Source organism: Ptychodera flava, chromosome 10, assembly GCF_041260155.1.
Source record: "Ptychodera flava strain L36383 chromosome 10, AS_Pfla_20210202, whole genome shotgun sequence".
Taxonomy (NCBI): Eukaryota; Metazoa; Hemichordata; class Enteropneusta; family Ptychoderidae; genus Ptychodera; species Ptychodera flava.
The window spans coordinates 34,656,305-34,684,270 of NC_091937.1; the positions used below are offsets into that span (position 1 = coordinate 34,656,305).

At 36.0% G+C, this 27,966-nt stretch overlaps 1 protein-coding gene across 16 annotated transcripts in view; it reads right to left on the bottom strand.

Annotated features, from left to right (window-relative positions):
- The window catches only part of LOC139142609 (dynein axonemal heavy chain 5-like), a 133,054-nt gene that overhangs the window by 93,654 nt on the left and 11,434 nt on the right, over positions 1 to 27,966 (bottom strand). For all 16 annotated transcript variants that reach the window (XM_070712615.1, XM_070712613.1, XM_070712608.1 and 13 more), the window contains exons 9-34: positions 27,063 to 27,336; positions 23,977 to 24,097; positions 22,952 to 23,256; positions 22,000 to 22,084; positions 20,620 to 20,821; positions 19,967 to 20,094; positions 19,586 to 19,711; positions 17,404 to 17,542; positions 15,838 to 16,153; positions 15,180 to 15,400; positions 14,250 to 14,542; positions 13,230 to 13,405; positions 12,661 to 12,817; positions 11,739 to 11,951; positions 11,374 to 11,487; positions 10,492 to 10,733; positions 9,535 to 9,988; positions 8,702 to 8,901; positions 6,814 to 7,111; positions 5,587 to 5,721; positions 3,807 to 4,031; positions 3,262 to 3,370; positions 2,526 to 2,653; positions 1,945 to 2,112; positions 1,295 to 1,432; positions 493 to 716 (exon numbers count right to left, since the gene is read on the bottom strand). In XM_070712615.1, the coding sequence (XP_070568716.1) occupies positions 493 to 716; positions 1,295 to 1,432; positions 1,945 to 2,112; positions 2,526 to 2,653; positions 3,262 to 3,370; positions 3,807 to 4,031; positions 5,587 to 5,721; positions 6,814 to 7,111; positions 8,702 to 8,901; positions 9,535 to 9,988; positions 10,492 to 10,733; positions 11,374 to 11,487; positions 11,739 to 11,951; positions 12,661 to 12,817; positions 13,230 to 13,405; positions 14,250 to 14,542; positions 15,180 to 15,400; positions 15,838 to 16,153; positions 17,404 to 17,542; positions 19,586 to 19,711; positions 19,967 to 20,094; positions 20,620 to 20,821; positions 22,000 to 22,084; positions 22,952 to 23,256; positions 23,977 to 24,097; positions 27,063 to 27,336 (5,191 nt within the window). The remainder of the gene's footprint in view (positions 1 to 492; positions 717 to 1,294; positions 1,433 to 1,944; positions 2,113 to 2,525; positions 2,654 to 3,261; positions 3,371 to 3,806; positions 4,032 to 5,586; positions 5,722 to 6,813; positions 7,112 to 8,701; positions 8,902 to 9,534; positions 9,989 to 10,491; positions 10,734 to 11,373; positions 11,488 to 11,738; positions 11,952 to 12,660; positions 12,818 to 13,229; positions 13,406 to 14,249; positions 14,543 to 15,179; positions 15,401 to 15,837; positions 16,154 to 17,403; positions 17,543 to 19,585; positions 19,712 to 19,966; positions 20,095 to 20,619; positions 20,822 to 21,999; positions 22,085 to 22,951; positions 23,257 to 23,976; positions 24,098 to 27,062; positions 27,337 to 27,966) is intronic.

The window sequence follows — 27,966 nt, forward strand, 5'->3', positions numbered from 1 at the left end:
ATCAAGAAGACTGTGCAGAAAATTACATTCAGTCAATGATGCAGTTAGCAAGAGCTTGTACCTCCTGAAAAATATTCTGCACCTTTTTTGTCAGTAAAAATAAAAGTGTACTGTTGAATCAAAATCAAGCAGTTTGAATATCACAGATGAGCATAGTAAAATTGTAATATTCAAATTGGCCACTAACATTTTAGACATTTTGGTTGGACATATTTACTTTAGTTCAGGGTTGGTGTGGTTAGACATATACCCCTATACAGAGTAGAAAGGTGTTACGTAATAAACAAAAATTTACCCAAACTGTGACCATGCAACACCAGTGAGTCAAAAAATTTACAGAAAAATTTTAAGTATTGTCTGTCATAAACAAGTTCATATAGCATTTGGTAAATTTACAAACTTATAAGTGAGAAACATATAATATTTGTATATGCATGAACATATCAGTATGTGTAAAAAAAGATTAGAAAGCAAAGTTCAGAATTCACTTACATTTGATCTTTGCAATGTTGGGCGACAATTTTCAACCTGTCTGCCAAGATTTTGGGAGACTTGAAGCCATAGGAGGCACATTTTGCTCTCAAGATCATAGCTACATCTGGCATAGCTATTGAAACATTGCGAAACAGAATACTGACATCGGTTGGAATCTTGTAATTATCTTGAATTTCTGGATTTATCGTGATGAAGAAAGCTGTTGTTGGCTTTAAAATCACCTGTAAATGAAATCAATGTAAGATTAGATTATGCAACTGTAATGCTGAATAGTACTCTATAAATTAATAAGTTTCCCTGCCGTATTATCATAACATAAATCTGTCGTACTTGTATTATCTTATGTACATAATGTTGTATTCCAATGTTGAAATATTTACACCAAATAAGAATATGCTAACTTTAACTCCTTGACTACATAGATTGCCAGAATTTTCTGACACCATAATGAATTTCTTCATAGATTGAGTGTTGACATATTTCAGAGAGAACCTCTATGAATTTAAAGTATGTTTGATAATGAAATTTTACTATTATTTGTTGGTCAAGGGATTAAATCGTGCACCAGATCTCATTCCTTGCAAAGATATTTGAAAAAGAACATATGCCTGGAGACATATGCAAAGAATTTTAGATCTGTGTGTCTCTATGAGTGTCTGTATGTGTGTGTATGTGTGTGTGTGTTTATATATGTGGGCATGCAAGATGGTATCATCTCAGGGTTGTGACGAGTATTATTTTCCTGTTGTGATGGAGGTTTCATAGTTACTTAGAATATATTGCAATGTTTAATACTTACATCATCGCCATCTCCTAGAGTGCAGTATTTCTGTTTGGCTTTGATTGCTGCTGTTACGACATGGATGTGATCAAGCAGAATGGCCAAAGCATCTTTCTGTAAGTTTTGAAATTCATCAAAACAGCCCCAACAACCATCCTACAACAAATATAAATTGAGTGAGTGTACTTTGAATCATTGATAAATCCATAGCATTACATCAAGATACCTGTATTGGATTTATCAATTTTTCCTGATATTTGTGAAAGACTACAATGCCTACAATGTATGGTTATTCAAAAAATACAAAGCTACAGTATAAACTGAGTATGAACAAACAATAAAGAGATCACCTTCTTAGGGCTCTGTAGAACGGATAGGAATTGATATTACTATTGGAACTGGACGATAACGTATCACTGGACGGCAAAATGTCACAGAGTATAAAAATGGGCTAGTCAGCATCAACGGATACCTGTCTGTGAACAATTGCAGTCTTTAACACTATATGAAATGTCTTTTCAAAGATGTTTGAAGGATGGTTTTTGTTTTAGATTTAACTCTTCACTTAAAAAGATGAGTTATTTAATATGTTTGCAAATTGAATCACATGCTTTTCTTCCAAGAAGCTGGCAAATCCATATTGTCTGCATATTGTTGATGTTTCTTACCATAGCTAATCCATGTAGTATCTTACTCAGTCCTGATGCATCACTTTCTGGTGAACAGCTGAAAACAGCCATGTACTTGCCAAGTAGGAATGCCAGTCCCTTAGCTGTCTCTGTTTTACCAACACCTATACTTCCAATGATAGCACTGCCTTTCAAGTTGTTCAGGGCCTGCCAAGGCAACGATATCAAGTCAATAAATCATAGCTTTTAAGAGTTACAACATTTGACAGTACATACATGAACGTCAAACTTCAAGATGAAAACCAACATATAAAAGAAACTGTATTATAAACCAATGCATTAAACAAAGCTGTGTGGTAAAATCTCAACGCAGTGACACACTCCTCATTGTACAGTATGCAGACATCACAAGATATAAACACCTGTTAAATTTCAATCAGATTTAATATATTTTAAAGCAGCTTCCTTGATCTGGTATTGATGATTTTCTAAAAACTACCAATATTTCTGGTTAACTGATGCATTATCAACTTACCAAACGTTGTATGTCTCAGTTTGAACATAGACATAGTGGCATATGACCAAGTAAATGACCCTTGACCTTTCAAAGATTCACTCACCATTGACATTGCAAGGAATGCTCTTTCTGTGACTGGATTCAGAACCAATGCAGATGATGTGTCATAAAATTCACCTCCATATGTGTATTTATCATCAAGAATGACAATCTGAGGAAGATCTTTTCCATCTGAAACAGTATGAACAACATCAAATATAAACCATCACATTTGATTAATGATACAACATTTGATTAATGGCCCCTTTGAATTACTAGATGTACAGTCATGTTAAAGTGATTTAAAAACCTCTTGTGCATAACATCATGTTAAATATGAGTAAAAATTGTAACCCTTTGAGTGCTGTAATTTTTCCCTCCAAAATTTTAGTGTAACATTTTACCAATTTTTATGAATTTTTCTGTAATAGTTTTGCTAATTTTGGACCAAACGGACATAACTTTCAATTGTCTACAGTTTTTATCAAAATATTGGAAAAAATCTGAAAATAAATTGTCTGCATCTGAAAACAAAATTGTCGGCCTTATATTCAATAAAGGCAACAAAAATTGACTTTGGCACTCAAAGGGTTAATGGGGTAACCGGAAATGATCAACATTATGAAATGGGAGTTTGGTACAACATTACAGTACATAAAAAATTATATTGTTCTTGAAGGTAGATATTAGTATGGGTAGGGGGGTTGAATATTCTTGATGCTAGAATTTAAAATGGGGGGGGGGGGGGTTTAAGATTCTTGCTGGGGGGTGGGGGGTAAAGATTCTTGCTGGAGACTGACCTTCATTTGTCATGTAACATCTGATGCATCGTCTCCACTCAAAGTCACCAGGTTCACGTATCTTTCTGTTTGCCATGTTTTCAAGAGTGTCTCTCAGATAAAGTGACAGCTGTGAAAGTATAACAGATATATAATATTTATTGAAATACATTTCTAGGAATTGGTCTTGCCTGTCTGTATACAGACATGTACATGTCATGTGTCAGATATACTGTATCTGATAGGAAACCTTTGTGTTCCTCTGTGTCAATATGAATATGAACCTGGAACAGTATATGACAAATATCTACACACAATTTTAATGAAAGTTTGCTTTCATTTATCAAATATCAAATATGAATGTCAAGTTTAATGTAGAATTATTGCAGCATCACATGAGTATTTGTTTTGCTTTGAAATGATCTGAAATAAGAGATATCAAAAATTGATTTTCTGAATGGTTCATATATAATTTGACTGAACTGCCATCAAATGGGTGATTTATGTGAATTTTAAAATTTATTAACAAATGATAACTCAAGAGTGAAATGATAAGTCTAACTCACCCCAAGTAGACTTTCCAGTCTTAGTTTATGCACTGCTGTCACAGGTTCATCAATTCCCCTCCAAACACCTCTTCCCATCACTGATGATATCCGATTCACAACCATCAGGAACTTTTTGGCCGAGTTATTCAATGCTTTCCGTTCATATCGAATTTCAGCAATGCCAAGCTCACACTCTCTTGTCCAGTGAGATAGGAGACCCAGTCTGCCAACCTGTCCTGGGTACTGTGGAAATCAATGAAATGTTTCAATGGCAACCAAATCACACTGAAAAAACATCATTTGGTTTCTAAATGTTATTTTATACCCATGCCAATATCACTCCATCCTGGTGATGTTTAACATAATATATCTGCAGTGATATTTTACAGCAAATGTTGAGATATGCATGTTAAATCATCATCAGTTTTGGAGTATTCCTAGACTTTCAATTGTAACTTGTCATCAGTTTTGGAGTATTCCTAGACTATCAATTGTAACTTGCAATAAAGTAGTAAACAAACAAAATGGCTGTCACTTCACTCTCCGCCTGCCATGCAATGTTGCAGACAATAATTTGGAGGGCTTCGTCACATGTCTGATGCAGCATTCATATTGATACGATACAGGAACAGACAACTTACTGACGATTTAGAAAGTCCAACTTAAGCAGCACTGAAAATATTTTGATCAGTTGTCTCCACAGATATGCTATCTTTACTCAGCAAATAGCAGATTTATGTCTGATTTCATGGTATGTTGTGATTGTAGCCATAGAGAATACTACATGATATGCAGAAATACAAATGTATACCCTAATAGATAAATAAATTCACTGCTTTCTACAACTCTCTAGACTTGGTCAATCACTTGGTGTATCAGACGTTATAAGGAAATAAGGTCCTCATGGATAGCCACAAGCAGGCTTTGAAAGATTGATTGATTGGTTACTGCACTGATACTCATCCTGAGTGAAAGTTGTATGGATACAGAAATGTCATTTTGTTGTAATTTTATTGTTTCATCTTACTGTCTGTCTCTCACTTTTTTAGCTTTTTTGAAACTACTACAAAAAGATTTTCTTTTCCTGTGCTGTTCTGTCACATGAACCTCCCTGCAACATAATTTTGTCATTGATTGTTATTTTGTTTTTTTATATAAAGGGAAACTTTACCCATTTTTAATGAGTCATTATACCTTCCTGACATTCACCTTTCTTACAACAGTCTCCCCATCACAGCCCTCAATCTCCACTGCTTTGAAACATATGCATACATTCGATGCTACATGTAGGTTTGTGCATTATTTCTTGCAATTTTATTTCATTTTGGGTGTGTTACAAATGTGTCGACAAATAATGCATCCAATGCATAGAGTTACTGAGGTCACAAGATAAGTCACAAGTATCATATTACAGTCTGGTCATAGGTATATGCAAATACAGGAATAGTCATGGACAATACTGACATTGAAAAGAATTGATAAGGCCAAGTTTTATTTTGGCTTCACAAGTTTGCCTTATAGGCAAAATCTGCTTATTCCCATTTTGTATCGCATTTTGCATTTTGGTGACATGGCATTGGTGACATTGAATAAAGGTCACTATTACTATTATTATTTGGTTTAATCCTTTGTATCTCCCCAGATAGAAAGATATACATGGTATCATGGGTCACCTATTAGATGGTAGGAGGTGTATTGCTTCCAGATGGAAATATATGCATGTTATCACGGGTCACTTATTAAACAGCAGGAAGGATGATGTGATGGTGGTGAGAATTGAAAGACTCAAATGACTTACTCTGAATGCTAGCTCCTCCAAAGGTAGACCTGCATTGACATCATTTAATGCTTTGACTGCGGCTGAAAATATGGTTTTACTGATGGTCTCTTGCAGTCCTTTCAACCACACCTCAACTCCATCATGAAGCTGCACCTAAAGTTGCAAAAAGTTTAATTATGATTTTACGGCACATCACACAATGGTAGTTTTGGATTACTTAATACTTGCAAGACAAGGGGCTATACAAAGAGAAGGTCGATGCAGAAAAAAGACTGCAATAAACAGATAAAACCATTGAATTTCTAGGGTCTTGTTATTCTAATTCCTGAAACCATGATCAATGAATTCTGTCATTTCCTAACATGTACTCTTGGGAGTGAATGATGCAGTGTGATTGCTTGTTCATTGCCATGGAGACATCAGCTGGGAATCTTAGTCTTTTCAAAGAATACTATGACCTATTTTTAGATATTGATTTTATGGGGTAAGTTAATGAAAGTCAACCAAAGAATCAATCTTGATATTACAAGGAGAGTGCTCTGTCAAATAATTAATAACAATGTTTAGAGTCTTAGTTGTAGTATGAATGAACATGTCATCTCACATTTGCACTTGGCCATGTAGTCATCCCCAATTTGCACTTGGCTATGTAGTCATCCCCAATTTGAACACAGCCATGTAGTCATCCCCAATTTGAACACAGCCATGTAGTCATCCCCAATTTGCACACAGCCATGTAGTCATCCCCAATTTGAACACAGCCATTTAGTCATCCCCAATTTGCACACAGCCATGTAGTCATCCCCAATTTGCACTTGGCCATGTAGTCATCCCCAATTTGCACACAGCCATATAGTCATCCCCAATTTGCACTCAGCCATATAGTCATCCCCAATTTGCACTTGGCCATGTAGTCATCCCCAATTTGCACTTGGCCATGTAGTCATCCCCAATTTGCACTTGGCCATGTAGTCATCCCCAATTTGCACTTGGCCATGTAGTCATCCCCAATTTGCACTCAGCCATATAGTCATCCCCAATTTGCACTTGGCCATGTAGTCATCCCCAATTTGCACTTGGCCATGTAGTCATCCCCAATTTGCACTTGGCCATGTAGTCATCCCCAATTTGCACTTGGCCATGTAGTCATCCCCAATTTGCACTCAGCAATGTAATCATCCCCAATTTGCACCTGGCAACGTATAAAAACTGTAAAGATGAGGAAGACTGTACAGACTGCCATACCTCTTCATCCAATGGGAGCATTTCACCATCCTGTGACACTACAGACACTGCTTGGTAATGATCATTGTGTTCATTTTGGGAACCACCACTGTCACTGATACCACTGTGTGCAGTTGTTGGTGTTCTCCTTCCCCCAATGCTAGTCATTCTAGTTGTAGGATAGATTGAGGAATCTCTGTCTCCCATACTGCTGTGATGTAATTCTCGACCTGAATACTTGTCTGGAGATGTAGCTGAACTAAATCCATCAACATTGATCTTCTCAAGTTTGACGTCATAAACATTATTGAATATTGCTCTGAAATACCAAAAACATTCAAAAATATCAATATCATACAAAGACAATATGGACAATATGAATTATTTACCAAAAATTACAAGTAGATTGCATTGAATGGCCAATAGCTGTAATAGAGTTACAGTGCATAACATTTTAAATAACCATTCAACTTACCTTAGATGTGGTCTCCTGACAGACTCTTAAAGGGACAAAGTCGGCCATTTTTCATGAATTTTTTTTCATGCAAGATACTACTTATATTGTTTGACATGTTGAAAGATACTGAATGAATGGGTGACCATGCATATATTCGACCCCAATTTTAGACACAATTCATGAAACCATTGCTAAAATGAATTAATGGTCATGACCATTAATTCGTTTTTGCGATGGTTTCATTTAATTTGTCTAAAACCGGGGTCGAATATATGCATGGTCACCCATTCATTCAGTATCTTTCAACATGTCAAACAATATAAGTAGTATCTCGTATCAAACAAATTTCATGAAAAATGGCCGACTTTGTCCCTTGAATCATTGGGTCTACTTAGCACACAACAGTTAAAGCCCGGACAGCTGTGAATTTTGTGCATTATTTTCATGATTTTCAAACTAAAGTTAGTTTGTGTAAATGTGTTAACTGAAGGACATGCATACAAGTATCACTGCTGGCTGATTTGGACCATGCCTACACATTTTAACAGGTTAAATAATAAACGGGTGCCACAGTCATAAAACAGCGCCCCCTAGGAAACATACAAAAAATGCAGTATTTCCTACATGTACACATTGTGATCATAAAAGAAACAACCATGAAGCCACCACTTACTTGAATGCACAACACAAGATGACCAACATTCTGTTGTTGTAATCTTTATTTTTTGTCACATGATTAGTTTTTGAAAATGGGGGAAATCCAAAATGATGTTAAAACTTTGAATTTACACGCCATGTTTGACACTTATGACAGTCCTATACACTTTTTCAGTCTTCAATGGGTCTTATTCAAAGAAAACTCCTGGAAAACTGAGGACATTTTGAGATCGGTTTATTATACAATCACAGCTATTGGTACTTTAAGGTAGTATGCACCTCGAAAGTGAAAGACTTAAACTTTTGCTCTAACTTCCTCAAGGGATCTTTCAATCATTCCCTTTCAAAATCGAGAATAAAAATAGGGGGTCACCGAGCAAATTTGGTACTAGAGAAACAAATTACCAAGATTTACCGATATTAGAAATTCGAAATGGCCGCCATCCCTGTGTTAACTTTATGGAGAAAAAATAAAAATTTTCAAATTTCGAAAAAGTAAGCCTGTGAAAAGTTTTCTTTCACCAAGAGCTTTAAAATGAACCCCACATGTGGTATATCAGAAGAGAATAGTAAAAGTTTGAGAGTCCGAATGTCTGTCCCCGAGGTGCGTTCTACTTAAGCCTGGGTCTCTCTCTTACCTTAGATGTGGTCTGACAGACTCTAAATCATTGGGTCTACTCAGTACAGACAACTGTTAAGCCTGGGTCTCTCTCTTACCTTAGATGTGGTCTGACAGACTCTAAATCATTGGGTCTACTCAGTACAGACAACTTTAAGCCTGGGTCTCTCTCTTACCTTAGATGTGGTCTGACAGACTCTAAATCATTGGGTCTACTCAGTACAGACAACAAAACAGCATCAGACATGAAGAAGAATCTTGGGAAAGCTCTTCGTTTGTTGTCAAGGTAACCAATCAATGACTTAAAGCAGATTTCTAATTCTTCTTGAATATGTCTTAAAACCACTCCTTTTGGAACTTCACCACCAATGGATGACTGAAAGATAAAACATGTCATTCCATGGTTAATGACAAAGAAATGACATAATGACAGCCATTTGGCCACAATTCAGGGACAATGTGGCACACGCCAGAAATCATTGCTGCCTTTCCCATGAGCCCAAGGGTCATTGGCCCCTTGTGTGCTGGTCTTTATATGAATTTTGTGATGTGAACTTTTGCATGGTGAGAGGGAGCTGAGATGGCTGCAACATGATATTGACAGGGTAGATATGGGAGCAAGTGGTGACAACTACTGATAGATTTGATTGTGACTGTGAATTGTAGGAAGCAGGTAGGGTTATGATAATGATTAGTGTGTTACATGATTGTTGTGTCAGAGGTACAATGTATGAGGCCGTGGTGAAATGGTCTGCACCAATCAGTGGACAAGGCCTGGGTATCTGTGCCCTTACTCCACATTAACTGTGACTACAGCCTAGCCATAACTACCCAGTATAATGTCATGTAAGAGAGAAAACTGTCAACAATATCACTATTGACCAGTCATCTACATCAGCCAGTAGATACATGTAACAATACTCACTTGAACTGTTCAATATCATGATAATGTATAAATATAAACATCCTGGTTTTGAGATTAAACATGGAGTACTCAAATTTTATATACCTGCAGCACATTTCTGGTATCGTATGCTCTCTTCATAATTTTGATCCAGCTTTTATCAATACGGCTGAACCGTTTGGCCTCTTGTGGTAATTCCTTGGCTGTAGCACTGATACTAAACACTGCTTCTAGGTACTGCCACAAATCCTGTACTTCAAGCCACTGTTCCAGCACCATTCCAACTGCTTTCAGTTTCTCAGCCCATCCAGCAGCTTCCTCACGAAGTGGTCCTATGTATCTTGAAGTCAGCATGTTGGCAAGCAGTGCTTGGGCATCTTCTAACTGTTCAAGGAGATGTTCTGAGCTGTCCTTCTCTAAGTAGATAGGTCCACGTTTCTTGTAGTTTTGGAATGTGAGCACTTGCTCTGTCCATTCTTCCTCTGTGATTCTCAGTTTCACTTCAAGTTCAAGTTCTTTGCTGGCACACCTACAGATCTCTTCGATTTCTGCTTGATGTCTGCAAATGATAAGAGGGCATTTCAAATGATTGGTAAGCAATTAAAATCAGCCGCAAACAAAGATTTTGTGCATCCATGATCACGTTTGATTTGCTGAATGAAAGTGAATACTGGCCACCATATTGTTATTTTTATCAAGGTAGGAAGGACATGGCTTGTTTACAGCATAACACAATGAATGGCATCAAAGATCTGACTGAGTTTCCTCAGGATTTGTATTCTTTCCACTATTTACATGCTGTCTTTTTTCACATGAGTGCATATGTAACACGTAGAACAATTTTGGGGTTGCCAAGTGAAAATTGAGGTAGTGTTGGCTGGGTAACCAGAACTACCAGTATATTTACCAGTGGTTCAGGGTGGTCCTACTTAAATTTGTAAATCTCAAATGTCCCATGGACCTGGTAATGTATTACCTTGAATGGAAATGATTATTGGACTAGTTTAATGTCATATTTCACCCTTGGCCTTACTTAGTATTTCAGAGGCCAAAATCACTTACTTGATGAGACCAATGTCAAGTAGATGCAACAACTTGAAAACATTGGCTTCCAATTGGAATGAACTGCCTGTAACTGACATGACTTGTAACCAATGTCTATTTCGTATTTCTTGAGATGCTAGTTTATGAAGCAATGGAAAGACATCCAGGTAAGCTTTGATGGCATTCTTCATATCATTGTAGGCATCCCAATCTTTTAATTTATCTGGCATTCTGTCACACTCTTCCCAGTATTCCCCAACCTGTAATTAATCAACAAATAAAATAACAGAACAATGTAAAGCTTTGCATCCAAAACAACCAGAGTGTTAGCATGTTTTTTTAATTTTCATTGTTTGATTTGTAAAGTTTTAAACTTGGCCTTACTTCCTATCCTGGCAACATTTCAATGTGTCTAGCAAACTTCATCAGGCGCAATGTTTACAACAAATATGTGCAAAATATACATTGACAAAAGGAAATAATCATGTGATAAAATATGACAGGAAAGTTTGAGCAACAGTTGTGTCGAGGCATATACTACCTTGAGGATGAAATTGTCTGACAGACTTTTGATAATTGCAAGCAGCTGAAAGTTTCATATTATATATTGTCTGACAATAATTAATGATCCCTTTGGATCATGATTTTTTCTTTTGATATGTCTTGTATATTTCATTTTACTCATGTACATTTTTCAAGTTGTCTTTTCCATTGCCAAATTTTGGGATAAGTACAGAAAAAATACACCAAGAGCTCCATCATGTCAGGTGCATTATGAAATTCCTTTATTATTATCATTTATATTACCATTATTATTATTTTGACAATAAATACAAAGCATGATCTGACTATGCTTTGAATTGTAAATTCACATAAAACATTGTAAAAGTAAGTCTGTACCTCTATATGTGCACCTTGCAAGTCAGCATCTGCCCACAAAGTATCTCTGAATCTGTTATCAAATGCAATAAACTTCTGGAACAAACCATACAACAACCCAAGCAGATCCAGTTCCTGTTTTTGGGGGAATAACAGAAAACAAAAGATGAAGAGATATGTAAGATCTTTGTAATTACTGTAAATTTATTTGGAAATATGTATAACTCTATAAAATCTTTATTTAGCACTAAATTTATGATAGACATACAAAGTCTTTGAAGCAATGTGAAAATAAGTTATTGATATGACATTATATTTAGCTCTTCTGAAGAAGATTTTGCCTGAAATTTTTGAAAAATATTGAAGAGACATGTGGAGGTCATTACCTCACCAGTTCTGTCCAATTCAGGAAATGGTTTTTGGACGATGCCAAACAACCTAGCCACTGAATCCAGAGTTTTCCTCTTGGCGCTGTACAGTTTAAAAATGTTCTGAAATTCATGAAGTCTTGTCACAGCCTCTGATGGTGGCACCCCTGGTACTGCTGGACCTTGTGCATCAAAACTATTTCTGAATTGGATCACTTCAACCACAAACAGCTGAAATAAAAGAAGGGATGGCAGCTAACATTATATCAGGGTATATCAGGGCATTTGAATGTAACTGGGCTGTTGGGCAGTAATTAAATAAATCGACAGAACCCCATGGTCTGAGAGTGCAAGCGCGCCGTACTAGTGATATTTGCACTCTTGCTGCGGTGTATATTCGGCTGTCCTTTCAGGAGCGAAGCTCATGAAAGGACAGCCGAATATACACCGCAGCACGAGTGCAAATACTGCTAGTACGGCGCGCTTGCACTCTCAGGTCATGGGGTTCTGTTATTATTACATATGTTATATCTTTTATTTGCATCTGTTTGTCTATCAAATCCTTTAACGTGACTTCATAAGAAGAGTTGACAACATTAGAAGAGAACTTTGCACATTTTGAGTGTGAAATTCTTCTAAATAATCGATACAAATAGAAACATGGAATGCATTGGTACTGTCTGTGTATGAACCAACAGTAGAAATAGTATAAAGTGATTTAAACAACCAATACATATATTATGAAGTTATGCAGAATACATGCATATTGGATAAAAAATTCCATAACTTACATATCAAGAGGCTCAGCATTGTTTGTAAAACATGTGATATCATTAACTACAATGATAAAGCTTTGGCACTGTTAAACAAAACACAATTATGAAGTGATACAACAGAGAAAACAAACAAAAGAAACAGAGCTAAAAACATTCAATCTTACCTTGGTTTGTTTATCTAACTCCTGTTCAAAAGCTAACCTTTGCTCTTTCAACAATCTGACCCTTGAACTTTCTGCCATGTCAATGACTTCTTGCCATCTATCTCTCAATCCTTCAACTTCCTCCACTTCACTTCTTGGCAGACGCAATTTGTATTCCCTTATAATGTAAACCAATATATATCATGATACTGCATTTTGTATTCCTGATAATATACACCAATATATATGATGATCTTACACTTTGTATTTCCTGATAACATACACCAATATATATGACGATATTACATTTTGCTATACTGGTGATGCACTTTATTGCTTTATAGAAATTCAACTGAAATGGCATTATCTGATACGTTGCATTGAAGAAATCATCTTTCATTGCAATACTACATACAACAGGCACTACCAATTCAAATAAATGTTGAATGTTGTAAACTTTTCTGTGATTATTGCCCATTTTCACTGTCAAAATGACAAATTCTGACATGTCGTAGAGATTTTCAAATCAATGTCAACCTGACTGTTGCATTGGTATACCAGTAGGCAGTCTAAAACATGAGAATACTCACTGTAGGTTGGCATAAGCAGTCTCAATTGGCAAGTATATTGCATCAATCTTATTTTCCATGTCCCTCAGCTCTTCCAAAAGGTTGAGGGCGGTATTTAACTGATCTAATGATGTTACATCCAAAGATAATCTGCTTGTGACATTAGATCTGTACAACACAGCTAGATCAAGTTTTCTCTGTGAATAAAAATATGCAGATATAAATTAAATTGGAATGACATACATGGGGAGTAGAGGGGACTAATTAACTTAACTTTGCACCATTGTATCAATAATATCAAGCATATTTCAAAGCCATAAAGCCAGATGTATATTACTGAGTAATTTTTGAAAATTTTTCACTCATATCATAAAATTTGTTGGACATAAGGAATATGTTAAACACATGTTAAAGTCAAGGAACAAGTACTTTCTGAGTAAAGAATTCTTTACCATTTTTTTTTACTTTTTTTTTAATTTTGCTCATTTTATATTAGTCATGTGACCAGGTTGGGTTGAACAAACCTAAATTGACATCAAAAAAGGAAAATTAAAAGTGGAACAGAAAGTTCTTTCATATTGTCAGTTTACAATTTCGGAATATTTTTACACTCATTTTGCTTATTTGCATATAAGGCAAATGATCAACTTGACTTCAACAAACTACATGTATATACTAAATAGGTAGGTCCGGTAGTTATTACGTTTAAGATTTGTTATCATTTTTGCATTTATTTAACTCATTTGCATATTTGAGGCCACGACATTGACATTTTAGAATTCTATCCTTGACCAACAATACATGTACACACCAAATTTCAAGTTGACAAGTACCACTGTTTCCGAGAAAACTAAGTAGACAGACAAATTGACATACAGACATACATGTACACACAGACATCAGACATCAGACACTGACCGGTAGGCTACCACCCTTATAGCATTTTGTCATATTTATATATGGCAACTGGAAGCTAAAAAGCCATAAACATTTTAAGGAAAAAGTGTATTTTGCCATAGCTAGTCACTTTATCAATCGTACCTTGGCTTCTTCATGCAAGACTTTTGCATATTGACTTTTCCAAGCGATTGCAAATCCATATAGAGCATCAGTAATGGGACTTGTAGTCAAGCAGATTGGACCCACTGGTAAAACACTGGGAATACTTTGCAATTTATTCTCAATGTGCAACAATCTTTCCACTTCCCTCTTGATGGCAAACTGGCCAGGATCAGCATTGATGAACTCCAGAAAGTTTCCCCTCATATCATCACGCCACAAGAAGTCATAGAAACGGAAGTGGAACAGATGGTGATCAACAGTCCGTTGTAAATCTATAAAGCAAGAAATAAAAGTACTTTTTGTTTTCAAGTTTATAATGTCAAAGACATACATGTAGTGAAAGAAGGTTTTGGTAAAAGCCCCTCACATTGGACAATGAACTTTACTGTGGTAAAAAGTCCATGCAACTGTGTAGAGTCTATGCTGTATCTATACTGCTGTGTGGTCTCTATGCTGCATCTATACTGCTGTGTGGTCTCTATGCTGCATCTATACTGCTGTGTGGACTCTATGCTGCATCTATACTGCTGTGTGGTCTCTATGCTGCATCTATATGCTGTGTGGACTCTATGCTGCATCTATGTTGCTGTGTGGACTCTATGCTGCATCTATGTTGCTGTATGGACTCTGTGCTAATTTTTCCCATATTGTTAATATAGGGATAGCGGTCATTTTGAATGTCAAATGTCAGTAATTTAAGGAAATTTCATTCTCTGTACCAAAGTGTGTGCAGTGACCCCTGATTTTTATTCTTGATTTTGAAAGAAATGAATGGTTGAAAGTTTCCTTGAGGACAAGACACATACTGCCTTCACATAGACTACCTTGAAATTCTAGTGAGATGCAAATGCACAAGTAGACTATCAAATGAAACAATACCAAATTAGAGCACAAAGAATATTTTCTCACCATCCACAACTTCATCAAGTTCACCCATCAAATCTTGAACTATAGGTTCACTTTGTATTGATCCATACAAGGGTTCACCAAGATACTCCCCACCCCACCACAGTACGTTCTCTGTTACTGCTAAGATTGCTTTGCCAGTCTGTCCCAGTGCCTCTTGTACTGAGTCAAGGGTTGGTTCAATGATGATGTTGGGGATTGCAAACTTGACTTCAACTTCAAATCTGTTGATTTCAGAAAATATTGACAAAGATAAATATTTACCCATCAGCTTTCACTTATCGGTATTTCTGTCAGAGGACATACAGAACTCTGGAAATGACAAATAATTATATTACTATGAATCTAACTTATTCAAAATGTGAGAGGACAGTAACCGTTTGAGCGCTGTAATTTTCTCCCGCTAAAATTTTAGTGCAAAATTTTACCAATTTTTATGAGTTTTTCTGTAATTTTTTGATAATTTTGGACCAAATGGACATCACATTTCATTTGCTACAATTTTTTCTCAAAATTTTGGCAAAAAATCAGAGAAAAATTGACTGGGTTTATTTTATAAAGGGGACAAAAATAGACTTTTGCGCTCAAAGGGTTTTAATTATTATTAATCACATCAACAGCTATTTGGTATATCTATGACAAGTTAGTATTGAGTTCATACCTCAGATATGTTACTTCATCCGATTTATCTGTTGTCCATGTCATGTCTGACAAAAATGACAATGATGACATTGGTCTGCTTCGGGTTCCAGCACTTCTGCTACGACTACCGGCACTTCTGGTAGCTGGACGACTGTGATGTTTGCTACTACTCGGACGGGGTTCTTCTCTAATGGGTTCAGGACTGACTGACGGAGGTGCTATTTCATGACTGTGATCATCGAAGACACTGTCACAGCCTGATGCTTCTGCTAAAGTTAGCAGAGATCGACACACTGCGGACATAACAGCGTCATAGACTTGAGAAGAATAGTGACCTGTGATAGAAACAGTGATCAGTCAGTTCATATCAAAATTACAAATTATCACCTAACATGTCAAGAGAAACATCAATGAGTTATACAGTACTGTGATAATACCAACATTGACACACACACACACACAATTCACATTTTCTGTTAAACAGCCGTGGGCATCTAAATAACTTGTGCAGGGTTTTTGGTTTTGGGGGTGTCATTATGGGTAGGTACAAGTTACTTTTACATGTGTATTATTATGTGTATTATTGTTTGACCAACAAATTGGCAAGTTGGTCATAACATAGCATATGTATTTCTTCATAGGATAAATTATTACAATGTAGAAATATTCTGGTCTTACAATGTACCCTCATGTAAACAATATCTGCCGCTCAGCTATTTTTCACTTATGACGCATTGCAAATCTTTCTAGATCAGACAGGGAATAGTTGACTCACACTTTTGTGACATCTCGCATTGATTCATGTAATTCTTTTTGGTCTTCCAAATTACTCAGTTTATCGCATTCAATATATCCAGAATATAGCTGCTAGAATTGTAACTCGTTCAAGAGTCACTGAGCATATCACCCTGATTTTGTTTCCGTTGCATTGGCTGCCTGTGTCTCAACGTATTGTTTTTAAGATTCTTATCTTCACCTATAAATGTATCCATTCACTTGGTCCAAGTTATCTTTCTAGCATGGTTAATTTGTACGTCCCAACCCGTAATCTGAGGTCTGCTGACCTAAATTTAAACTTGAGTCAAAGCAGGTCGCGTACAAAAAATATGGGGGCCATGCCTTCAGTATTGCTGCCCCCTTTTTATGAAACAACCTTCTGATTGAGGTTCGTCGCTCCCCAAGCCTGCCAAATTTAAACAAGTCTTAAAACACTTCTTTTTAATTCTGCTTTTAACTGAACTCATCCATTGTATTGATGTTTTTTGTTTTGTTTTTAATTCCTGTTACCTTTTATAATATTGATTGTATTTTACTCAGCGTCTCTGATCACAATTTTTGTGAGGATTTAGTTGCTTTATAAATGAATAAATTATTTTTATTATTATAATTATTAAATTATTATATAATTATTAAGTTCACATCTTCTTTTAACTGACATATACTAGTTTTCTACCATTACTAACCATAGACAGTGTAGTGTGGGCTCTATCCTGCATTTACACACATTATTGTCAGCAAGCAATCAAAAAGACTAACAATGGTCATTTTCAATAGAAAAATCTTTCAGATAAATTTGATGCCTGACCTAACAATTCAGCACATATCTGATCATCAGCAGTACCACTTCTACTGGTTCTGATTGTAGTTGGTGTTGTATATCCCTTTGGTGACCCTCTGTAGGAAGTAGCTGATAGAGATGTTGGAGACATGCTGCTTCCTTCACCCTGTGTACAAAATACAAAACAGAATTTCCTGACTGTATGAAATTATCTCACTAAGGTCATCCAGAGTTCTAATTACCAAATACATCTTTGCTCTCAAAGTTCTGATATCCTCACTTGAGAAATTTTCAATTCTTCATCCATCATTCTCTTGAATTTCAATTTCTTTTTTCATGAAAATACACTTTGTATAAATGACTGATTCAGAAGTAGATGTTCAGTAGTCTGTATTTTATAAGTATTCTCAAATACACAATGGAGTTTTTAAGAAGCAAATTGCTTTAAAATTGCTTGTACTTGAGAAAAATATAATATATACGGTACATCTATCCACCACATTGAATATTAGATCATTATGTGTTATTCCAAATATTTTCTGACTTTATATTCTCACTTTCAGATATTTAGTAGTTGAGGCAATTTTTTTTTGGCACTAGAATTCCAAAATTTTATGGGAATGAATCCAAAATTTTCAGCACTCCTACTAAGATAGTCTAACAGTCAGAACCAATGATCAGGAGAATCCATGGTGCTCTAAGCTGGCCGTAACTGGTAGACTAAACCATGTGTTTTAATACAAAAGTAAAGATTAAAAAGATACATGTATTAATATTATTTTGAATGATTCACAATAATCACTGTTAGCCATTCATAAGGTTAGTCATATCATTTTACAACTTTCCACTAAATCTCTTGATCAGAATCTGTAGGTGCTATATCATTGTCTTCAATTTCCATGTCTTGTCAACTTTAGAAATAGCATGGTTTATGTATGATTTCATGAAGAAAAACCCTGCATCACTTCAATTTTAACATTCATCCAAGCTGAGAACTCACATATTCCCTTTATATGTGGTACCACTGAAAATTTTCTGGCTGACCACTGATGCATGTTTGCCCAAACTCAGTCCTAGCTTAAAGACTAAACAATGTGTTTTCATACAAACATAAAAATGAACAAACTATTGCAACTATACATTATGTATCTCATTTATTAACAATACCATTAAATATCAACATTGCTGCTCTCACCGCATTTCATAAAGATTGACTCAAAGTTCTTGCAGTATTTTTGCATATGGCACTGTTTACATAATTTGATATGACATCATGAATGATCAGAACCACTTTCAATTTACCCTATCAAAGACCCCATATATGAATATAACATGTGGTGCCAATGAAAAGTTTTTAGCCCCATTTCTAAGTCTGATGGGAAGACTAATGTGGGATCCAATGGCGGTGAATATACCATACATGTCAAGGAAAACAGTCTTATCATCCTGTACTGATGTATGCATAGCAGTGGGAGGCCTGCTGCCACTTTAGGCAGTCTGTTACACAAGCTATTGGTGCGAAAAACTCATACCAACCTTCAAATACATGAATAATTTCCCTCATGAGCTCAATGCCACAATGAAAATAAAAATCCATCCTAGATTGCAACAGCTATCTTCTATTTTTTCTCACTCAATAAAATGGATTGACCTGATGGTGAGGACACTTGACTCCAATATCTATGATGTCATCACATATTATTATACTTGACTCCAATATCTGTGATGTCATCACATATTATTACACTTGACTCCAATATCTCTGATGTCATCACATATTATTACACTTGACTCCAATATCTATGATGTCATCACATATTATTACACTTGACTCCAATATCTATGATGTCATCACATATTATTACACTTGACTCCAATATCTATGATGTCATCACATATTATTACACTTGACTCCAATATCTGTGATGTCATCACATATTATTACACTTGACTCCAATATCTGTGATGTCATCACATATTATTACACTTGACTCCAATATCTGTGATGTCATCACATATTATTACACTTGACTCCAATATCTGTGATGTCATCACATATTATTACACTTGACTCCAATATCTGTGATGTCATCACATATTATTACACTTGACTCCAATATCTGTGATGTCATCACATATTATTACACTTGACTCCAATATCTGTGATGTCATAATACATTATTCTTAATTGAAAAGTTTCCTATTTTACCTTTTTGTATTTCAATATGTCCACCAATTCATGAATTGCAGCTTCTATGTCATTCACATGTCCATACAACACGTTTCCTCTTTCCCTCACACTTTGCAGAATCTCATGACAGAATTCACTCGGTGGCTGTGACATGGATAACAAAATAAAAACATTACAATTACAGGTAAAAAAGTAGCTTCAAATAGTTTACAATAAATGTGTGTGATATTTCTCACTTGGTTGCTATTATATCATCACCTGCCATCAAGTGAATAAAATCTGTATATTTATTTAGCATGTTACTTGCAATGTAGCCTGTGGCAAGAGTTGTCACATAAAGAGTTCAAAGCAATCCAAAGCAATTCCTTTTTTCTCAGCATACAGGGATTGTTAACTCACCCATGATCTAGAAAATGCTAAATCCATGTCAAAAAGGAACAAAGACGCAATGCTTTCTATCTTGCCAACAATCTTTCTCTTGACAACACTGCTGACTCTCTCTACAACATTCTTCAATTTCAAAGTGGCTGAAAGGGCAAAAACAAAATAAAATCACATGCTTTTAGGATGTGTCTGTGGGCAAAAGAATATTACTTTCATAAAGTTTGTTAAAATGTTTCTGTTTTCAAGAACACCAACTTTTTTTGAATCACGGCAAAGCTACGCAGTAAAGAGCCATCTATATTACTATCAAAGCAGTAAATTAAGCCATCTGTATTACAATGAAGCAAAGCTGCACATCAAATTTTGGCACTACTTTATGATTTCATTTTTTCATGATAAGAGATGATGTGCCTTGAGGGTGGATATTGAAACGTCAATTGTTATATAGTCAGTATTTCATTCATTTTTTTGGTAATTTGTTTCTCTTGTACCAAAATTTGCACAAAGACCATTCATTTTGGATGCCACAAGCTAGAGGCTAAAACACTGTGAAAAGTCACCACAATATACACTGTGTGTGCGTGTGTGTGTGTGTGTGTGTGTGTGTGTGTGTGTGTATCATTCTACCATCTGTATGTGCATGTTAAAAGTTTTTACACAATGCTTACCTGAATGTACTTGATGCAGGAAAGCATCAATGTTCATGGAATTCCATGCCAGTGTAGTCAAACCTGGTTGTAGAGATTGAATCACTCCATCGACATGGGGTTGGAAAAGCTCTCTCAATGGCTCAGTTATCTCTGAACAGACATCATGGAATTCACTCAGACACAACTCAAGGTGATTTTTGTAGTTTTTAAATCTCTGTTCCTGTAAGATAATACAGTACATATCCAAAATAATTAGAGAACTAAAGCTGAAAGTATTAAATCTCAATTAAGGAAAGCATGAAAACTAACATTACTTCAAGAACAGAACAATTAGCAAGAACAAAGTAGTCAAGATTATATTTGCATGACTTTGCATGACATGAAGACTTAGCCCACACAGATAGATGAAGCTACGGTATTTAGCAAGTATCTACTGAAGACATAGACCACAGAGATAGATGAAGCTATTCAGCAAGTATCCATTGCAGACTTAGCCAACACAGATAGATGAAGCTATTTAGCAAGTATCCATTGCAGACTTAGCCCACAGAGATAGATGAAGCTATTTAGCAGTATCCATTGCAGACTTAGCCAACACAGATAGATGAAGCTATTTAGCAAGTATCCATTGCAGACTTAGCCCACACAGATAGATGAAGCTATTTAGCAAGTATCCATTGCAGACTTAGCCAACACAGATAGATGAAGCTATTTAGCAAGTATCCATTGCAGACTTAGCCCACACAGATAGATGAAGCTATTTAGCAAGTATCCATTGCAGACTTAGCCCACACAGATAGATGAAGCTATTAGCAAGTATCCATTGCAGACTTAGCCCACACAGATAGATGAAGCTATTTAGCAAGTATCCATTGCAGACTTAGCCCACACAGATAGATGAAGCTATTTAGCAAGTATCCATTGCAGACTTAGCCCACAGAGATAGATGAAGCTACGGTATTTAGCAAGTATCTACTGAAGATATAGACTACAGAGATAGATGAAGCTATTTAGCAAGTATCTACTGAAGACATAGACCACAGAGATAGATGAAGCTATATAGCAAGTATCTACTGAAGACATAGACCACAGAGATAGATAAAGCTATTTAGCAAGTATCTACTGAAGACATAGACCACAGAGATAGATGAAGCTATTTAGCAAGTATCTACTGAAGACATAGACCACAGAGATAGATAAAGCTATTTAGCAAGTATCTACTGAAGACATAGACCACAGAGATAGATGAAGCTATTCAGCAAGTATCCACAGCTATTAAGCAAGTATGGCCACAGTATCCACGGCTATTCAGCAAGTACATGTATCTACTGCAGACTTTGACCAGAGAGATTAAAATGAAGCTAATAAGTTCTACTGTGAATACAAAATGTTCATTACCTGTTTCATGACTTGTAAAGCAGAGTCTGGAATTCCAATTCCAAGTCGGGTCATCCAACGGCATTCATGTATCAGCTGTAGGACACTACACAGAAAACATAATGGAATTACATGGAATGCAGTATCCACATGGAATTATAGAGTGAAGAATCTAGTAGCTGTATTCATTCAAACATGAGTATAAAGGAAATGAAGGCAACTTAACACATCGGCTCACATTTTAGTACTTTGTATGTAACTACTTTTAGTCTTAGACTATCAGAAGTAAGTATCTAGAAGGCTAACAACATGTCAAAGGTTCTACTACGGAAAATACAAGGATAGTGTTCTACATACTGAGTAACCCCAACAGATCATGTGACGGCAGTACAAGCATATACACAAGTACAAATGTGTATGGAAATACACATATTTCTGTTCGTGTATGTACACATGGGAGGTTGTGCTCATAAAAGTGGTCCACTCAAGTTCCAGGTTTAACCTGTTGACTGTACACATTTGCTCTGATGATGTTGTTTTTGAAGTGAAATAGCCACATCCTATATTTGCTTCGTTGAAAGTAGTCTTTTAGTCGTATGCACTTAGGGTGCTGAATGCAAAGATCACCAAATAACTTCTGTCGTGTCACGAAGATGTCAAATCAGAGAAAACACGATAGGATATGGTAATATAATTTGACAGTAACAAAGATATGGAGCTCATGAGCTGTAATCATATTGATCATTATTGTATCTTCTGAAGAACTATTTGTCCTCTGATAACATGAATCAACACATTTAATTCTTTTGCAAATATTTTCTGACTGTGTTGACAATGTTATGAGAATACAGTGATATCTGTGATAGTTCTATATTGATGTACACTTTCCATTAATCCTCTTTCTACCAGACAAACCACAGAAATAAATACAACGTCGGAAAAAGAGGATTAATTTCACAATAAATGTGATTACCTGTCATCAGCATTGACAACAATGTCTCCAGTTTGTGGATGGTGAATGAGTAGTGTTGCTTTCAATCCAGTTTTAGCATGATCAATGTGTGACTTCCACTGTGAAAACCATAGACTTTCAAATGTCACCAGAGCTGTAGCAATACGGTTGTAATACTTCACAATTCGTGGGAAATCCTTCATATGCTGGATAGACTTGTTTTCCCGGAAGACTTTCATGGGTTCTTCAATACGTTTGAGCAGTTGTCTTGACCAATGGATGGAACCTGCTACTGGAGGTGCATTGCGGGGCATGATTGGGTCTTCCTAAAACACAAAATGTGAACAACATGACCAATGAACAAGGAAAATTAATGTATTTACCAAACCAGTGAACTGGTTCCATGATGCCTTGTATGCTAGAGAGAGTAACCTTTGATATATGGTTGATACTTCCCTGCCAAAGATATTTGTCACTCATTGATAGAAAAACACTGAGCTTTTTTAGCCTTGTATGTAAATAATTATTGAACAATGTATGCACAACAAAATCGTTTACTTTCACTATTTTGATGTTCAAGACATTCTCACTAGGATTTGAATTCACTGATTTTTCCACCGAAACAATAGAATCCATTGTGATTTAACATTTTCAGTGTGGTTCAATTGAGCGGATTTCATCTTTCAGTGAAAACACCAAAAAGGTTTAATACCAATGAATAATTAATTCTTTTACAATTAACACTTTGTACTTATATGCAACTTGTTGTTTACTTTGTAATATGAACTGTTGTTAGAACTCTTAACATTTGACTGTGTCCTTTAAACCACGGTATAGCTAGTAAAAATCTGCAACGTTTACCACGACACAGAAAATTGGAGATTAAATAAATGTTGTCAAGTTGTTAATGTCACCTCTAGTTTATTGGATTTCAGAACAAATCAGTCATAGACATGTCCACCATCATCAGAATCAGTCAAGTATACATCTTATATCCAATTCAAATTCATTCTAAACTAAAGTGACCTTTCTGAGATGACCTTTACCTTGTGTGTTTCATAGAGATCCTTCACTGCATCAAGGTCTTTCTCAAATCTATTGAAGATTTCAACAAATTTCTCAGAGGTGGTTTTCTTCATTCCCTGCCGATGCATGATAGGGCTGAACCTATGTACAGAGACAACATTAAAGGTACACTGTCACCTGTTCGAAATTTGCCACAGTTACCATGGAAAGAGAAAATCTAACCAATCACAGATTTTAAGCGGGTGGCCGCTTTTTAAAACAGCGCCCTCACATGGGCATTTAAATACCAAGGAACGCCCCTTTGACCATATATGGGCATATTTAGATTACAGGTGACTGTGTACCTTTAAAGGTAAAATGTGCCTCGGGGACAGATATGCAGACTCACAAATTCTTTTCTGATCTACAAGTCGAGAGGGCTATTTAAAAACTCTCGGATTAACAAAAATTTTTACCTTCTTAGTTTTTCAAATATTTAATTTTCTTCATAGTATGAACACAGACATGGTGGCCATTTTAAATATACAAATATCAGTAAATGTTAGGTAATTTGTTTCAATCTCTAGTACTGAACTTTCACAGTGACCCCTGATTTTAATTCTTAATTTGGTAAGAGAATGGTTGATAATTGCCTTGAGGAAAGTTTGAGCAAAAGTTTAAGTCTTTCACTTTCAGGACACATACTACCTTAAACTAATTTACATTATGCAATTTACATCTAAGTGGTGAAAATTGCACTTGAATACTGGTACGTACTGTAGACTACTAAACAGTAGGTATTGTCTTTTACCCTGTAGACTATTAAACAGTAGGTATTGTCTCTTACCCTATAGACTACTAAACAGTAGGTATTGTCTCTTACCCTGTAGACTACTAAACATTAGGTATTGTCTCTTACCTTGTAGACTTCTAAACACTAGATATTGTCTCTTACCCTGTAGACTACTAAACTACTAAATTGCACTTGAATACTGGTGTAATTTATATGTGTACTACATATGTAAGATGGGACCAAATGGAAGTGATAGAGAGAATTATAAACATGTACAGTCTTTGCCTGTGAATGTACATGAATAAGTAACAATTTCACGTCTCGGTATGCCTAGGTATCTCAAAGCACACTATGTATCAATATTTTGCAACACATGTAAGAGTCTGCTGTTATGAGAATAGCGTTTATAATTTTTTAGCATGTATAAGTTTTCTGTTATGATATGTCATTATTGAAATTTAAGTACTGTAGACTACTAAACAGTAGGTATTGTCTCTTACCCTGTAGACTACTAAACAGTAGGTATTGTCTCTTACCCTGTAGACTACTAAACAGTAGGTATTGTCTCTTACCCTGTAGACTACTAAACAGTAGGTATTGTCTCTTACCCTGTAGACTACTACAGTAGGTATTGTCTCTTATGGTGTAGACTTCTAAACAGTAGATATTGTCTCTTACCCTGTAGACTACTAAACAGTAGGTATTGTCTCTTACGGTGTAGACTACTAAATAGTAGGTATTGTCTCTTACCCTGTAGACTACTAACAGTAGCATTGTCTCTTACCCTGTAGACTACTAAACAGTAGGCATTGTCTCTTACCCTGTAGACTACTAAACATTAGGTATTGTCTCTTACACTGTAGACTACTAAACAGTAGGTATTGTCTCTTACGGTGTAGACTACTAAACATTAGGTATTGTCTCTTACCCTGTAGACTACTAAACAGTAGGTATTGTCTCTTACGGTGTAGACTACTAAACAGTAGGTATGTCTCTTACCCTGTAGACTACTAAACAGTATGTATTGTCTCTTACCCTGTAGACTACTAAACAGTAGGTATTGTCTCTTACCCTGTAGACTACTAAACAGTAGGTATTGTCTCTTACCCTGTAGACTACTAAACAGTAGGTATTGTCTCTTACCCTGTAGACTACTAAACAGTAGGTATTGTCTCTTACCCTGTAGACTACTAAACAGTAGGTATTGTCTCTTACCCTGTAGACTACTAAACAGTAGGTATTGTCTCTTACCCTGTAGACTACTAAACAGTAGGTATTGTCTCTTACCCTGTAGACTACTAAACAGTAGATATTGTCTCTTACCTTGTAGACTACTAAACAGTAGGTATTGTCTCTTACGGTGTAGACTACTAAACAGTAGGTATTGTCTCTTACCGGTGTAGACTACTAAACAGTAGGTATTGTCTCTTACCCTGTAGACTACTAAATAGTAGGTATTGTCTCTTACGGTGTAGACTACTAAACAGTAGGTATTGTTCTTACCCTGTAGACTACTAAATAGTAGGTATTGTCTCTTACGGTGTAGACTACTAAATAGTAGGTATTGTCTCTTACGGTGTAGACTACTAAAAGTAGGTATTGTCTCTTACGGTGTAGACTACTAAATAGTAGGTATTGTCTCTTACGGTGTAGACTACTAAACAGTAGGTATTGTCTCTTACCCTATAGACTACTAAACAGTAGTATTGTCTCTTACCTTGTAGACTTCTAAACACTAGATATTGTCTCTTACCCTGTAGACTACTAAACAGTAGATATTGTCTCTTACCCTGTAGACTACTAAACAGTAGGTATTGTCTCTTACCCTGTAGACTACTAAACAGTAGGTATTGTCTCTTACGGTGTAGACTACTAAACAGTAGGTATTGTCTCTTACGGTGTAGACTACTAAACAGTAGGTATTGTCTCTTACGGTGTAGACTACTAAACATTAGGTATTGTCTCTTACCCTGTAGACTACTAAACAGTAGGTATTGTCTCTTACCCTGTAGACTACTAAACAGTAGGTATTGTCTCTTACCCTGTAGACTACTAAACAGTAGGTATTGTCTCTTACCCTGTAGACTACTAAACAGTAGGTATTGTCTCTTACCCTGTAGACTACTAAACAGTAGGTATTGTCTCTTACCCTGTAGACTACTAAACAGTAGGTATTGTCTCTTACCCTGTAGACTACTAAACAGTAGGTATTGTCTCTTACCCTGTAGACTACTAAACAGTATGTACGGTATTATCTCTTACCCTGTAGACTACTAAACAGTAGGTATTGTCTCTTACCCTGTAGACTACTAAACAGTAGGTATTGTCTCTTACCCTATAATAACATCCAGTGACTCTTGTGTTTTCATGTTCCTCATAAACACAGCTTGTAAGTAGGCTACCATGTACATCTCTATCTGCTGTATAGTTGTCAAAAATTCAACATAGGCTTCCTCAAATTTGTCTTTCTCTTTGCCCTCCACATCCAACATGATATTGGTACTGACATTCTCTGACATTAGTTGTTTCATGGTGACCAAATGATCCCGTACAATGCTGGCAATACTGGGACCTTCATCTTTTGGATCATCAACATGATATAGCTTTCCTGAAAAAAGACATTGAGAATCTTTGTCTTAATACAAATAGGTACAATACACATACAAAAACATCTATGATAAGAAGTTGTGATACCAGGGTCATGCATGTTTTGAGATTACATGTGAGGAATCTTAACAACCACCCAGTACAAAACATTTACCAATGAATTGCAACAAAATGCAACAGTCCACTGTCTCAATATAACTTACAATAGCCAGCTAAAGCAGGCATTTCCAAATTGGATTTGAAAGGAGCTAAAAAAAACAAAGTCATTTAGGAAGGGTTTTTCAAGTTAGATTTTGGAAAGATTTTGTTTATATGGGGTTGTTTGAATTGGGTATGGAAAGGGTTGTCTGCACTGAGTATGGAAAGGGTTGTCTGCATTGAGTATGGAAAGGGTTGTCTGAATTGAGTATGGAAAGGGTTGTCTGCATTGAGTATGGAAAGGGTTGTCTGCACTGAGTTCGGAAAGGGTTATTTAAACTGAGTATGGAAAAGGTTCTCTAAACTGAGTATGGAAAGGGTTGTCTACATTGAGTATGGAAAGGGTTGTCTGCATTGAGTATGGAAAGGGTTGTCTGCATTGAGTATGGAAAGGGTTGTCTGAATTGAGTATGGAAAGGGTTGTCTGCACTGA